This window comes from Culex quinquefasciatus, chromosome 3 (genome assembly GCF_015732765.1).
Source record: "Culex quinquefasciatus strain JHB chromosome 3, VPISU_Cqui_1.0_pri_paternal, whole genome shotgun sequence".
Classification (NCBI taxonomy): Eukaryota; Metazoa; Arthropoda; class Insecta; order Diptera; family Culicidae; genus Culex; species Culex quinquefasciatus.
This window is the reverse complement of record NC_051863.1, coordinates 48,059,487-48,075,441: the sequence shown is the minus strand read 5'-3', so window position 1 is coordinate 48,075,441 and position 15,955 is coordinate 48,059,487. Positions and strand designations below refer to the sequence as shown.

Below are 15,955 nucleotides of genomic sequence, written 5' to 3'. Positions count from 1 at the left end.
GTAACTCTCTTTTCACAGAGATTTGCTCAACTATCATTAAAACAAAGTATTAAATTGTTTTACGAAAAGTAGAATAACAAAATAAGAACAATAAAATTATTTTTGCTTCCATGGATTTTATCATTCAAGTTTTTCAAAAAAGTTAAGGCAAAGTTTATTTTCTAACGGTTTTGTTAACATTTGTTCTTGTTAATTTCATAAAATTATGAAACATTGCAGAGTGCCTAACAAATTTTCTTACAAAATGTATTATTGTTTTTTTAATCTTAACTGAATATTTTTCCATTACATTCGTTGCATTTTATGCAACTTTTTCATCGTTACATTATTAATTTTACAGAGATTTCAAGACAAAATTGCTCAAACTGCTTTGTAAATAATTCTCTACGAACTCGACCGATTCCATTTTATTTTTTGTTTTTGTTTTTTTTTATTTTTGCTAAAACTAGTCGAAGTCTTTCCTATGACCAAAGAAACCATTTTGTGTCATTGGTTCACCCATACAATTTTGGCAGAAATGGTACGTAAACATTCGAAAATCTGTAATTTTTGAAGGAATTTTCTGATCAATTTGGGCAAAGTTGTAGGTATTGTTGACTATCCAGTAAAAATAGGCACACGGAAAAAAAATCTTTCCGATTTTGGAATTTCCTTTGTTTTTTGTACAAAAACTCAATTCCTCAAAATCCGTATGTTTTTTATTTCCGAGATTTTTTAAAATATTTAGGGTACCAAAACTCGCAACTTTTGAGCCATAAAAAAGTATGGCCAAATATTTTACCGCGGAGTTATGACTTTTGAAAAAAGAAAAAAAGTGATCATTGGAAAAAACCTTATTTTTTATGGTTAGATTTAAACTTGCAAATGGAAAAGTTCTTGACAGATTTTTTGATAAAGTGCCTCGTTTTCTAGATACTGCCACCGAAAGTTTGATTTAAGTGAAATATTTTCAGATTTTAGATTTTTAAAAATAGTGACCATGAGGTCAAAAAATTTGCTAAAAAATTCTCTAAGAGACATTTAAGATTTTTAACGCATGGATTTTTTTTTAGAAATTGCTATTTTTTCAAAAAAAAATTAAATAGGTGGCATTTTTTTAAAAAAATAAAAAATACGGATTTTGGGAAATTAAGTTTCTGTAAATAAAAAGTTGATTTAAAAATCGGAAAGTTTTTTTTTCTGTGTACCTATTTTTCAATAGTCCTCATCAAAACCTACAACTTTGCCAGAATCAGAAAATTCATTCGTAGCGAAGGCCTTTACAAAGTTTGATTCAAAAAAATAAATAAAAATAAAATCCATTTCTGGTTTTGGAAGAGAAATGCACCTGGGTTTTATGAATTGCAATTTTAAATAACGTTCTTTCACATTATTTTGAAACATTGCACCAAAAATTATTTTGCTGTAAATTTCAATCAATTATCTGAATTTCTTAATGCTTTGTAATAATAACTTCAATAATAACATCAATAATAACTTCAATAATAACTTCAATAATAACTTCAAAATTGAGTTCAAAATGACCACCACAGCTTACTGAATAAAGAGTGGTCCATGCTGCACAACCATAATATCCAGTCTCAGTGACCAGTTTGAGAGAATCTTTTAAAAAATAACATTGACACATAAAGTTTAAAAGAAAAAAAATGCAGAATTAATGCTTTTCATGGCGAAAAACTTATTCCAGAACAAGTCTTATTGGTTTCAGCTTGTGAATAAATAGATAATCATTGCCTTAAAAATCAAATCAAATAACACTTTTTTTTAATATTTAATCCTCTTATTCCCGTGATAGCTCCAGTGCTTAATAAATTTATATCTTCAAACTGTAATTTTTCGAATACTATTGAACAAACAATCCTCTTTAAAAAAAATATATCTATTCAATTTTCATCCAATTTGGTCACGATAAACAAACATGTTAGACAAATCTTAAATTTGATCTTTGCCCGTTTATCTTATTTCAAATAATGTAACAACAATTTGCGTTTAACCCTTTCAGCCCTGATGGGTCATATATGCCCCAAAATTGAAAATTTCCAAAACTAGCCTATAATTTTCGAACGGTCTTAAAATTCATTTTCCCATCGTTAACTATTTTTTTAAAATAAAAATTCAGTCTTGGTTTAAAGGATACCAAAAATAAAATAGTAAATTTTCAGTCCAAAAATGCGTAATTTTTTTTTGCCCAACAAGATCTTCACTCATTTGTGCATATTTTAGAAATAAATATTATTTGAGTTAAACCTTGACATGAAATTTAATGTTTTACAGTTCAATAGTTACAGTAGACTGAAATGAATAATATCAAATTAAATTTTCTCATTATAATTTTTTTTGTATATTTCAAAACATTGGTGCCAAAAGCTAGGAAAATGTATACTTCCGCTTGAATTTCGGGAATTCCCGGGAAATTTGTAAATTTGTAAAACGGGAAATATTTTTTTTTCGGGAATACATAAATAATAAAACAAATTAAATTAAAAAGTGGTCCAAGACTACCTTATTCGACAATTGAAGAGAAACCATTGTTAAATTTTATAAACCTTTTTAAACGAAAAAAAATCGAGACATCACCTTAAAATTTAACTTTTAAACTTAAAAATAGAAAAAAAAAACTAGATTTGGCGTGTATTTTTCTTTCAGTGTATTTTTTCAGAAAGCTCGTACCATTTTCTACAAGTTTGTCTTTTTTGATACGATGCAACCAACGTTGACAGATTATTTTTTTGGAGATCTGTATTTTCTTGAAAATAAATCTGTATTTTATCTGTATCATGTCGAATTCGAAGCCATAGAGGACATTTTAAAATTTTTAATAACAGATTTAAGCTTTTAAATCATATTAAAGCAAAAAATTATTATTAAATTGTTGAAACTTTCAAATATAACCATTTTGAAAAAAATCTGTACATGGGATTTTGGAATCGAAAATTCTGTAAAATACAGATCAATCTGTATATCTGGCATGGCTGGACGCAACGGCTTCGAGACACAGCAATTTTAAAATTACGAAGTACAACAATACTTAAGTAACATACGCCCTTCTCAAATGTCATTTTCGAGTGCAGCTGGCTCCATATACACAAAAATGGCTTATATAAGCCTGGGATAACAAGTTTCATTGAAATTGGAGAGGGTTGCGAACAAAAGTCCCAGAAAAATTCCTGATTTGACTTGAAATCGCTCAATTTCGTTTTATTCAAGGACCATTCTGAGTTTTACCAATTTTATTAAATTTATTTATCTTTGCCAGATTAAACAACTCAAATCCAAACATATTGTATCTTGAAAAGCTTTTAAATCATCAATTTATCCAGCTTTGGCAACAGAAGAAAACAGCTGAAGACAATGCATTTAATTTGCCACGAAAGGGACATCATCTTCGATGAAGGATGTCCCGTTTTAAAATATCTTTTGCTTTCGCTTCCCGCTAATGGAACATCTTTTAACATTTCATTTTCTTTTGCTTCCTTTTTCAGGCTAGCAGCGTCTCAGGAGGCGCCGGACGGGGCAAAAATGGGCCCCAAAAAGGGCAAAAAGGGCAGCCCGAGGCACCGGACGGGGCCACCCCCGCCCGGGCCCTCGTCGCTGTTCATCTTCGCCGAGGATAACTTCATCAGGAGGTACTTTTTAATTGGGGTTTTGAATTTTGACTCTGCACTAAAAATATCCTTATTTTGCTTTTAGACTAACCAAGTTCATCATCGAATGGCCCCCGTTCGAGTACGCCGTGCTGCTGACAATCATCGCCAACTGCGTCGTGCTGGCCCTGGAGGAGCATCTGCCCCACGGGGACAAGACGGTGCTGGCGCAGAAGCTCGAACTGACCGAAAGCTACTTCCTGTGCATCTTCACGATCGAGGCCGCCCTCAAGATCGTGGCCCTCGGGCTGGTGCTGCACACCGACTCGTACCTGCGCAACATCTGGAACATGATGGACTTTTTCGTGGTGTTCACGGGGTAAGAGCTACCGGGGCCGCGGGTTTTTTTTTGTCTAACCTTGCAAATGCCAAACCTACCTATATAAATATGTTTTCGTGTATATCATAGCTGATGACTTTCTTTAACCAAACTAAAAAATATATCTATATGAATCGAGTGTGTGTAATTTTTAGGCAAAGCTAGAAACCGTAGGCAAGCTGAAGTTGAAGTGGATTTCCGTACAGTCGGGCTAGCCGGAACAGTTGCGATAGGAAGCAGTGCATGGTTTTTTTATTTTCAATTATTTTTCAGTTTGCAGTTGAACCAACACAAAAAACGAGGTATATTTTGTTCACTAAGTTCGTTCATTTTTGTTTTTAAACAGTTGAAAGTACCCACCCACAAAAAAGTATAATATGGAATGACGTCATTTTTGAACATAACAAAAAAAAAACATTTTGAAAACATTCAAACCATTTTGGAAGCACCAGTTCAAACGTTCAAGGCACGCCACTAGAACGAAAAAAAAACACCAAATTTTGACTAGAGTTAAAATAGTTTCTTAACCAGTAGATGTAACTAAATTGTATATTAATCCAACATCACATAGATCCAACCGAATTTGGTGCATCACATTCGATCACGCGTAACCGGCCGAAACGTGATATGAGATCTATGTACGATGTCCTCAAACCCTGTAGTTTGATAAATTTCGCGATTTCTCCTATTGATTTGTTGTTCATGTGAAGTTGTATACACTCGACTTCATCCAAAATGTAGTCACTCATCAATTGATTTCCGTGATTTGTTTTCAATCAATGAGTCTATCTTAAATTATAAAAAATAATTTCTCAAGATCAAAATTTTATTACATTTAATAATAAGATATACGGTTTAAAATAGTGTTTATTCGGGCGAGCTGAACACAACACTTTTCGAAATATCTTTTATCGAATATCATGGTTTATAATATTTTGCACCAGCCTTTGGTTAATTGGATCTAAAACTAAACTAAATATGAAAAAAATTACCACATTATGTGCCTGAATTTGTTTAAATCTGACAAAATGTTTAGAGTTCTTTTAATATTTTTTTTAAACAGATTTTAAAGTTAAAAGATTTGAATCAAACTATTATTTCAAGTTCCAAAATTTTGTTCACTATATGATTGAACTTGTCTCATTACAGTGTAACATTTCTCGAGATTTTAATTACACTAAGATTGATAGTTTAATTTTTTATTTTACAGAAATTACCGGAAACGCGTAATAAAATCGTAAATCAAGTTTTTAGAATTTGATTTTCTGTTAGAAGTTTCTTTGGCCAACAGAAAACAAATTTAATTTTTGGTCTTCTTCCTATAAAATTCCCCAAAAAATATGGAGCAAAAGAAATGAGCACTCATTTTTTTTTAATTTTCAATATAAAAATACTTGTTATATCGATTGTTAACTATTTTGAATACTTTGTATAATAATAATTTATGAAATTTTAACTTAATAAAATCTTGTTGTATGTTTTGAATTTCGGTTGCACAATTTGGAAAAAAAACCGTTTGATTTCAGGAAATAGCATATTTTCCTGAATTCATTGATATTTTGCAAATTTGTAACTGCAATTTAACTGTCATAATGTATTAAGCATTTTTATACTTTTTGCAAACCAGGCTTGATTAATATCGAAAAAAAGCTTTTTTCTGGCTCCTCTGTACAGACCTTGATCAGAAATAAGAAACAAATAAAAATTTAATTTGTTCGTGCCTATTGCTATGAACAATATTTTCTTGAAATGAAATCAACTTCGAAAAGGCAAAAGATGTGTTTGAGGATTATTTTAAATATATTATTCTCAGTAAGTTTTTTTTTAAAACTCAGTAAGTTTTTTTTTAAACTCAGTAAGTTTTTTTTTAATTTTTTCTTACTCTTGGTGACACCTTTATTTACAAGCAATAATTGTTCCAAAATGGATTATGATATAACACACAGCTGAAAGGATCTCCAAAACTCTGTTATGTACCTCAAAAGCACTTATTGTATCTTGATTATTCACCAATAAAACCGAATTGAAATTGAAATAAATATATTATTGAGTTTAAAAAACATTTTTTGAACAATTTGAAATGTCTACCCAAGATTGGAAACAGATAAATTTGTACAGTAAAAAAAATAATTTTGAAAGGTTGAGAAATGGTTCACGTATTAATCGATGTAAATTTACATCAATTTATATTTTCTTTTAATTTCATCATCTTCAAAAAGACAAAAGGTGTGTTTGAAGACTTGATTTAATATATTATTTAATTAAAAAAAGATCTTTGAACAATTTGAAATAACAACCCCGGATTGGAAACAGAAAAGCTTGGATAGTAAAAAAAACAATTTTGGAAGGTTGAAAAATTAAAGGTTGAATATTACATATTTTAACAAGAATTTATATGAAAATACCCAGCAATTCCGAAGATTTATTGCGGGAATCGCGAGTGGCCAAAATTATGCAATTTTCGGTAACAGAGAAAATATCCATGATCCATCATTCAGCTATTTGATATTGAAATGAATTACGGTGATGTAAAAAGTAAAAGGTATTATTTGAAAAAAATATATGTTACTTACGCATTCACAAAACACGAAAAGAAATTTTACTAACGCATTTTAAAAATAACATGGTTATAGAAATAATGGAATGTCAATGGATTTTGTGATAGATTTTTTTTTTAAATTACCTCTACAATGTGTAAATTTGCATATTTTAATGTGTCATTCAAAACATTTTGAAACAATTGGGTAAAAAGGTAAATCATATCGAAAAAGATGAAAATTTAACATTAGAATCTGAGTAAAATTACATCAGCGAGATTACATTTTTGTCTTTTTCTATGAAACTTTATTTTTCAACACATTAATTCAAGTATAATTTCCGGATCCATAATCGAATGTTCGGATAGGCAATCAAAAGACTTACTAAACGACTTAGTTCAACTAAGTTGGTATCAAACCAAATACCGATTTTTCGGAGTTTCCAAAGAGTTCATAATTCAGATAAAAATTATTTACAAACTTGTTCTTTGGCGCTTTATTGGTTAGGAGTGAGGAAGGCATCAACCACATACACAAAAAAAGATAACTTACCTGTTTTTTGTGTAATTTAACCTAAAAAATGTGAACCTGATGTAAATTTACCAGTTCCTGATATACCCCGCCCGTGTGGATCAATCGGACCGCGCACTGGCTCACAATCCAGAGGTTGCTGGTTCGAATCCCGCGGCGGGCGCTCTAAAATTCTTTGTGTAAATATGGGTATTCGGCGCCGTCGCTCCGTGCCATACTCTAGTACACTTAGGAGCCCAGGGCGGCGAAGTCCTTGTAGTTAAAAAGGAAGACACTAGTGGTTGGTACTAGCAATGGTGGCCGACAGCTATAAAGTCAACTTCGTTTTCGATATAAAATTACTCATTTTTTATACAAAATCTGTCTCCATTCCCTGATTAATATTATCATAATGTTTTGTGTGTCTTGTATATATTTGATCTTCCAAGCTAATTTTATATTTAATTTTTATGCTGGTAACTTGATAGATTTAAATCATTATTATGCTTCCTACACAATATTTGCGAAAGAAAAAAAAATCATATTTGTTTTTAAGAGGAGTTTAAAAAATAAAAATCTGTTTTACTAAAATTCAAGGCAAGATATTAGGCAAGAGATCAACCCTGTCCCAATCAGATTTCTGATGCAAATTTGTTTGAGTTTTCGGGATCTCACTGATTCGTTCCATAACTCAAACCAAGGTTGTACCAACATTCCAAACCTTCGCAATTTCATTATCATTTAACCAACTTGTGGGTTTGATTCTTTGCTAGGTTATGTCAACGTTGTTTTCTTTTAAAAAAAATATAATTTTAAACTTTTCGAAACAAACTAAGTTCGCTTCTTACGCCCGTTTTAATTTGCGTGTGTCTCTGTGTGTGTTAGTCAATAAAAAAAACTATATAAACATAGCGTAAGTGTATATAAAGGGACCAGTTAAACGCTTCCTCCGCGCCGTAGTCAGTTAAACCAGAAGCAAACGTAGGCAAATACCAATACCAATCTAGCAGACCTCGCGTTAGGCCTAGTGCGAGGACGATCTCCAGGCTTCAGGAGTAACTTTACCAACCGATTTAACCTTCTACACTCTACCGAAACCCAATTCTGACACCCGTTCCGTTTTCGCGCGTCTTTTATAGGCTCGTCACGTTGCTCCCTCTTCCGCTCGATGTAGATCTGAGAACGTTAAGGTCGATTCGTGTGTTACGACCGTTGAAATTAGTTTCTGGAGTTCCTAGTGAGTAGAATAGTCTTGGGTGGCTCGGGGGGCGAGTTCCAGCTCTCGGCCCCCCTGCCAAGTTTTTTGAGCAGGGCTGTGGAGTTGGATATTTTTTTGGACTTCACCGCCGACGTATCGAGACTTGTAGACACCGACTCCGACACTGACTTCTAACTTGTCGTCAAAGAGTACAATCTCAACCGACTCCGACTCCACAGCCCTGTTTTTGCGTTCTGATTTTTTCTTAATCTTCTTGGGTTATTCATCATCTCAAAGTTTGTATACTATTTCACTAGCACACTAGTTTTGCGTTCATCTCATCCCGTTTTCGATAGCTACCCGTAGCTGTAGTTGTTGATTTTGTTGCAATTTTAGTTACAAAATGTATACTCACTAGAAATGCACCTGTACTATATAGTACTTGAGTTTTTGCTGCGCGTTTGAGTTCTCTTAGCTGACCCATATTTACTGGTTTTTAATTAGATGTTTATTTTTTCAGTTCCGCACGGCTTTCCCTTACCGAAGTGACCCCTGCTAATCGTCTTATTTGTCTTCCCTCCCACCTCCCTCCAAGGTCTACAAGTTGTGCTGAAGTCCATCATCAAAGCCATGGCTCCGTTGCTACAGATCGGACTGTTGGTCTTGTTTGCAATCGTTATATTCGCAATTATAGGATTAGAATTTTACTCGGGTGCTTTGCACAAAAGTTGTTATAGCTTAGAAGATGCCTGTAAGTATGAGTTCCAGCCGTATAAAATGTACCCAAATTAAAGACCTCTGACATTGAATGTGACTAAAAAATTATGGAGATTGTTTGGACTCTCCTCTGTACAAAACCAGTGTGAAACAACAAACGTACAGCGATTACGTAGAAAAAAAATGTAATTTTTTAAATATGAAAAGGTAAAATTTTCGTAACGTTAAAACTGATGATCTAAATATTAAGTGTTTTTTTATTGGAAAATTTGAAATATTTCAATATGATCAATTGAAATGTTTCAACATATCTGGTTGGAATGTTTTCAAAAGGTCAAATCAGAATGACTTATAACATAATTTATTGAAATGTTTAACAAGATTCCAGTTAAAATTATTTTAAGAAAAAAATTCAAAGAAAAGTAAAAAATGTGAAATGTGGAGTCCAATCGATGATTTTGAGTTTTTTTATATTCTGTGAAAAATTCAAATTCTTTCAAATTTACTCTATGGTATAGAGAAAATTAAAAAAAATCAATCGGCGAAACAGGTTAATTTGAATGGATATTTTTAAACGATTTATCGGTTAGTAGATTTAAAGATTTAAAGATTTAAAGATTTAAAGATTTAAAGATTTAAAGATTTAAAGATTTAAAGATTTAAAGATTTAAAGATTTAAAGATTTAAAGATTTAAAGATTTAAAGATTTAAAGATTTAAAGATTTAAAGATTTAAAGATTTAAAGATTTAAAGATTTAAAGATTTAAAGATTTAAAGATTTAAAGATTTAAAGATTTAAAGATTTAAAGATTTAAAGATTTAAAGATTTAAAGATTTAAAGATTTAAAGATTTAAAGATTTAAAGATTTAAAGATTTAAAGATTTAAAGATTTAAAGATTTAAAGATTCAAAGATTTAAAGATTTAAAGATTTAAAGATTTAAAGATTCAAAGATTCAAAGATTTAAAGATTTAAAGATTTAAAGATTTAAAGATTTAAAGATTTAAAGATTTAAAGATTTAAAGATTTAAAGATTTAAAGATTTAAAGATTAAAGATTTAAAGATTTAAAGATTTAAAGATTTAAAGATTTAAAGATTTAAAGATTTAAAGATTTAAAGATTTAAAGATTTAAAGATTTAAAGATTTAAAGATTTAAAGATTTAAAGATTTAAAGATTTAAAGATTTAAAGATTTAAAGATTTAAAGATTTAAAGATTTAAAGATTTAAAGATTTAAAGATTTAAAGATTTAAAGATTTAAAGATTTAAAGATTTAAAGATTTAAAGATTTAAAGATTTAAAGATTTAAAGATTTAAAGATTTAAAGATTTAAAGATTTAAAGATTTAAAGATTTAAAGATTTAAAGATTTAAAGATTTAAAGATTTAAAGATTTAAAGATTTAAAGATTTAAAGATTTAAAGATTTAAAGATTTAAAGATTTAAAGATTTAAAGATTTAAAGATTTAAAGATTTAAAGATTTAAAGATTTAAAGATTTAAAGATTTAAAGATTTAAAGATTTAAAGATTTAAAGATTTAAAGATTTAAAGATTTAAAGATTTAAAGATTTAAAGATTTAAAGATTTAAAGATTTAAAGATTTAAAGATTTAAAGATTTAAAGATTTAAAGATTTAAAGATTTAAAGATTTAAAGATTTAAAGATTTAAAGATTTAAAGATTTAAAGATTTAAAGATTTAAAGATTTAAAGATTTAAAGATTTAAAGATTTAAAGATTTAAAGATTTAAAGATTTAAGATTTAAAGATTTAAGATTTAAAGATTTAAAGATTTAAAGATTTAAAGATTTAAAGATTTAAAGATTTAAAGATTTAAAGATTTAAAGATTTAAAGATTTAAAGATTTAAAGATTTAAAGATTTAAAGATTTAAATTTAGAATTTAAAGATTTAAAGATTTAAGATTTAAGATTTAAAGATTTAAAGATTTAAAGATTTAAAGATTTAAAGATTTAAAGATTTAAAGATTTAAAGATTTAAAGATTTAAAGATTTAAAGATTTAAAGATTTAAAGATTTAAAGATTTAAAAGATTTAAAGATTTAAGATTTAAAGATTTAAAGATTTAAAGATTTAAAGATTTAAAGATTTAAGATTTAAAGATTTAAAGATTTAAAGATTTAAAGATTTAAAGATTTAAAGATTTAAAGATTTAAAGATTTAAAGATTTAAAGAAAAGATTTAAAGATTTAAAGATTTAAAGATTTAAAGATTTAAAGATTTAAAGATTTAAAGATTTAAAGATTTAAAGATTTAAAGATTTAAAGATTTAAAGATTTAAAGATTTAAAGATTTAAAGATTTAAAGATTTAAAGATTTAAAGATTTAAAGATTTAAAGATTTAAAGATTTAAAGATTTAAAGATTTAAAGATTTAAAGATTTAAAGATTTAAAGATTTAAAGATTTAAAGATTTAAAGATTTAAAGATTTAAAGATTTAAAGATTTAAAGATTTAAAGATTTAAAGATTTAAAAGATTTAAAGATTTAAAGATTTAAAGATTTAAAGATTTAAGATTTAAAGATTTAAAGATTTAAAGATTTAAAGATTTAAAGATTTAAAGATTTAAGATTTAAAGATTTAAAGATTTAAAGATTTAAAGATTTAAAGATTTAAAGATTTAAAGATTTAAAGATTTAAAGATTTAAAGATTTAAAGATTTAGATTTAAAGATTTAAAGATTTAAAGATTTAAAGATTTAAAGATTTAAAGATTTAAAGATTTAAAGATTTAAAGATTTAAAGATTTAAAGATTTAAAGATTTAAGATTTAAAGATTTAAAGATTTAAAGATTTAAAGATTTAAAGATTTAAAGATTTAAAGATTTAAGATTTAAAGATTTAAGATTTAAAGATTTAAAGATTTAAAGATTTAAAGATTTAAAGATTTAAAGATTTAAAGATTTAAAGATTTAAAGATTTAAAGATTTAAAGATTTAAAGATTTAAAGATTTAAAGATTTAAAGATTTAAAGATTTAAAGATTTAAAGGAAATGAAATCGATGATCGACAGCGAGAAAGTCGGAGGATAATGTGTTAGGCTCAAATTAAGGATTCCAAAACAGTTGTTGTCACCATCCATTCAATGTTAGAGGTACTACCAATCTTGCAACATGAATTGGCTTCTTTAAAAAAAAAACCATAACCTAACCCTTCCACCATCATCCCGCGCGCCCCAGTTGAAATTGTTGAGGAGGGCGACATGCCGACGCCCTGTTACGACGACGACGACACGATGAACGTCGAGCTGCCGGCGGGGGTGCACCTGTGCAACCACAACGAGAGCGCCTGCATCGAGCAATGGGAGGGCCCGAACTTTGGCATCACGAACTTTGACAACATCGGCTTCGCGATGCTGACCGTGTTCCAGTGCATCACGATGGAGGGCTGGACGTCCACCATGTATTGGGTAAGCGCTTCTGGTTGGAGTGGAGTTCAGTATCTAATGTTTCTGTAATTCCGTTTCAGACCAATGATGCTTTAGGCTCAACCTTCAATTGGGTATATTTTGTGCCTTTGATTATTATTGGTTCGTTTTTCATGCTCAACTTAGTTCTCGGTGTGCTCAGCGGGTAGGTATCCCTGTAGACGGCTATGATCCTCACGATTAACGATCTTCTCGATCTTTCAGTGAGTTTGCCCGAGAGCGAGAAAAGGTGGAGAACCGGCAGGAGTTCCTGAAGTTGCGCCGCCAGCAGCAGCTCGAGAAGGAGCTGAACGGGTTCGTCGAGTGGATCTGCAAAGCCGAGGAGATCATCCTGGCGGAGGACCGAACCACGGAAGAGGAGCGCATGTACATAATGGAAGCCCGCAAGAAGGCGGCCGCCAAGCGGAAAAAGCTGAAAACCCTCGGCAAATCCAAGTCTTCCGAGACGGACGACGAAGAAGCGACCACCGAGTCCGGCGACGAGGGCATCCTGAAGAAGGAGAAAAAGCCCGCCAAGTCGGGCTTCTGGCGGGCGGAGAAGCGTTTCCGGTACGGCATCCGGCACACCGTCAAGACGCAGTGGTTCTACTGGTTCGTGATCGTGCTGGTGTTTCTGAACACCATCTGCGTGGCCGTCGAACACTACGGGCAACCGAACTGGTTGTCGCTATTTTTATGTAAGTACCGGCCAGCCGGCCAGCCAGCCTCGCGGATGGCTTCACCTTCATGGTCTCTCAGTGGATTGTCATCATGTGTGAGCTAACACCACCGTGTATATTTCACCACCTCTTGCGTATATTTCCTCATTGCCTAGTAGTGAATTGTTTGTTTTGCACACCAACATAACTGTAGCCATCGACGCGAAGGTGACCGACTTGCGGTTCCTCATCGACACGAAGTGTCCGGATGCCCGGTGCTTGCTTATGTCCCGCTTTGTGAGAGCCAAAACTTGCTAACGCTTGCTATCGTGCTAACGGTGAGGACATTTTGCGGAGAGTGCCGTCACCGGAAGAGTTTTCGCCGTCTCACAGAGCACGATCAACCGAGGGATGCTTCCTGTCGGTGTTGGTGATGGTCCACCTCAACCCCGTAGACCCGTAGATGTTACGTTAGCGATGTTTCTCTTTAGTTTGCAGAACAATTACTGGTCCAAGTTCCCAAGTAGACGATTTCTCCATATCTCTCTCTCTAGCAGTAGCTAACGTTTACTTTCGTTCTCTTTAGTTACACCCCCGGAATAAATAAATGTTTTGTGTTCTTTTAGCCTCAGAAGCTCTGTCTATCTTTCTCTCCTTCCTGAAGGTAACGGGAATCTCTGCGCAGGGAACTCTGCTGCTGCTTCCTGTGTCTATTTTTGCGCGCGCTCACCATCCGTCACATTGCGCTGTGAATGCTGTACTACCACACCTAACCTCCAACCCCACCACCCACCTCCCTGTAACCTCGTAGTGCTGTAGTTCTAACCGACCCCGTTCTTGTTCTTGTTCTAGACTACGCCGAATTTGTGTTCCTAGGCTTATTCATGTGCGAGATGTTAATCAAGATGTATGCGCTCGGACCACGCATCTATTTCGAGTCGGCCTTCAACCGGTTCGATTGCATTGTTATCGCTGGTTCAATCTTCGAGGTGGTTTGGTCTGCCTACAAAGAGGGTTCCTTCGGTATTTCCGTGTTGCGAGCCCTCCGGTTGCTGCGCATCTTCAAGGTCACCAAGTATTGGTCCTCGCTACGTAACTTGGTCATCTCTTTGCTCAGTTCGATGCGATCCATTATCTCGTTGCTGTTTTTGCTCTTTCTGTTCATACTGATCTTCGCGCTGCTCGGAATGCAGCTGTTCGGGGGACAGTTCATCCTGCCCGAGGGCACACCGCCGACGAACTTTAACACGTTCACCATCGCACTGCTCACCGTGTTCCAGATCCTGACCGGTGAAGATTGGAACGAGGTCATGTACCTCGGCATCAACTCACAGGGTGGACACGATAGCGGGATGATCTACTCGCTCTACTTTATCATCCTTACACTGTTCGGTAACTACACCCTGCTGAACGTATTCTTGGCTATCGCTGTCGATAATTTGGCGAACGCACAAGAACTAACCGCAGCAGAAGAGCAGCAGCAGGAACGAGACAAGGAAAAACAGCAGATGGAACTGGAGAAGGAGATGGAGGCACTGCAAAAAGCCAAAGAAGGCACTCCGACTGCGGAGGAGATCGAGGCGGAGAAGGAAAAGGAAGCCAAGAAGGAGGAAGAAAAAAAGGAAGCGGAGGAGGAGGAACAGGCCGAGGGGCCGAAACCGATGCTGCCGTACTCTTGCATGTTCATCTTTTCGTCCACCAATCCGTAAGTCCTTCCCCCTTCTATTATTTTCCAGACATGGTATTGCCTTGCCCTCGCGATGTCATAGATAATTTCATCGTTACGAAAGATATGCACTGAAATCACTCGACGGTGATTGTGTGAGTGCCTTACGGGGTTACATACTTGTAAGATGATCACATTTAAATTTGGTATGAGTTAGAGGTGGGCAAAAAAGAGCGAGCCGCTCAAAGAGCCGATTCATTAAAAAGAGCGAACGAACCATGACTCACAAAAAAAGAACCTCGGTTCTTTTTTAAACTCCGGTCTCGGCTCACTATGGAATATTTTTTAAACTTGTTATAAATAAAATTTATTGAATTTCCAACAAGTTGTAGTGTTAAATTTGAACTTATGAATTACTACCAAAACTCTAATAAATAGCTTAGAGATTTTGGAAAAAAAATTAAATCCTCTTGCCCTAATAAACTTCAGCGTTTATAGAACTTATCGATCAAATCAGAATAAAGAATAGAGTTAACAGAATATTTTCACTAAATAAAATATCAGCATTAGTTCAATTTTGGCGGAAAATAACACAATTTTAAAGTTAGCAGAAATTTCTACAAAATCCAAGATTTAAGTTTGGATACCATTCAATTATTCGAACGTTTAGGTTCGAGTACAAATGTAGACATAGAGACCGCCAAGACCTATGGTTTTCAAAGGCATCTTCTCGTTTTTAGTTTTTTTCTAGCTAATTCCAATGTGAAATAGCTTTAAAAATCATACCGTTCTTAAAAAATATCCTTTTCATCCATATTCTGAAAAAGAGCGAAAGAACCGTTCAAAAGAGCGGCTCTTTTTAATGAGCGAACGAAAATGAGCGGCTCCTAAAAAAGAGCGGTTTTGCCCACCATATTTTTAAATCAACATTTTTGCAATTTAGTTCTCACTTGACCAAACGGTTTACTTTTCATCGCCAAGAATAACAGTACTGAAATAGTAGTTTATGCAACAAGTTGCAAAAAGAAGTTTTTTTTTCAGCACGAGTCGTACATTTATCCAACGAGGTTTACTTTTCAACATTTTTTTTTTTTGATTTAAACGATTTATTGATAAAGTACATTAAAATTTGACTAATAATTTCACTTAATGGGTGTTTTTCGGAATTGAAAAAAATGTTATATGGAACTCGTTGCAAAACTTGATTTTTTTAGCACTCTTCGTATTTATCCAACTCGGTGAACCTAGTTGGATAAATGTACGACTCATGCTCTTTTTTCCA

At 32.5% G+C, this 15,955-nt stretch overlaps 1 protein-coding gene across 3 annotated transcripts in view; it reads left to right on the top strand.

Annotated features, from left to right (window-relative positions):
* The window catches only part of LOC6036938 (voltage-dependent calcium channel type A subunit alpha-1), a 72,143-nt gene that overhangs the window by 28,969 nt on the left and 27,219 nt on the right, over nucleotides 1–15,955 (top strand). For all 3 annotated transcript variants that reach the window (XM_038260987.1, XM_038260989.1, XM_038260988.1), the window contains exons 2-9: nucleotides 3,483–3,626; nucleotides 3,691–3,963; nucleotides 8,150–8,247; nucleotides 8,804–8,959; nucleotides 12,122–12,351; nucleotides 12,411–12,514; nucleotides 12,574–13,046; nucleotides 13,860–14,712. In XM_038260987.1, the coding sequence (XP_038116915.1) occupies nucleotides 3,483–3,626; nucleotides 3,691–3,963; nucleotides 8,150–8,247; nucleotides 8,804–8,959; nucleotides 12,122–12,351; nucleotides 12,411–12,514; nucleotides 12,574–13,046; nucleotides 13,860–14,712 (2,331 nt within the window). The remainder of the gene's footprint in view (nucleotides 1–3,482; nucleotides 3,627–3,690; nucleotides 3,964–8,149; nucleotides 8,248–8,803; nucleotides 8,960–12,121; nucleotides 12,352–12,410; nucleotides 12,515–12,573; nucleotides 13,047–13,859; nucleotides 14,713–15,955) is intronic.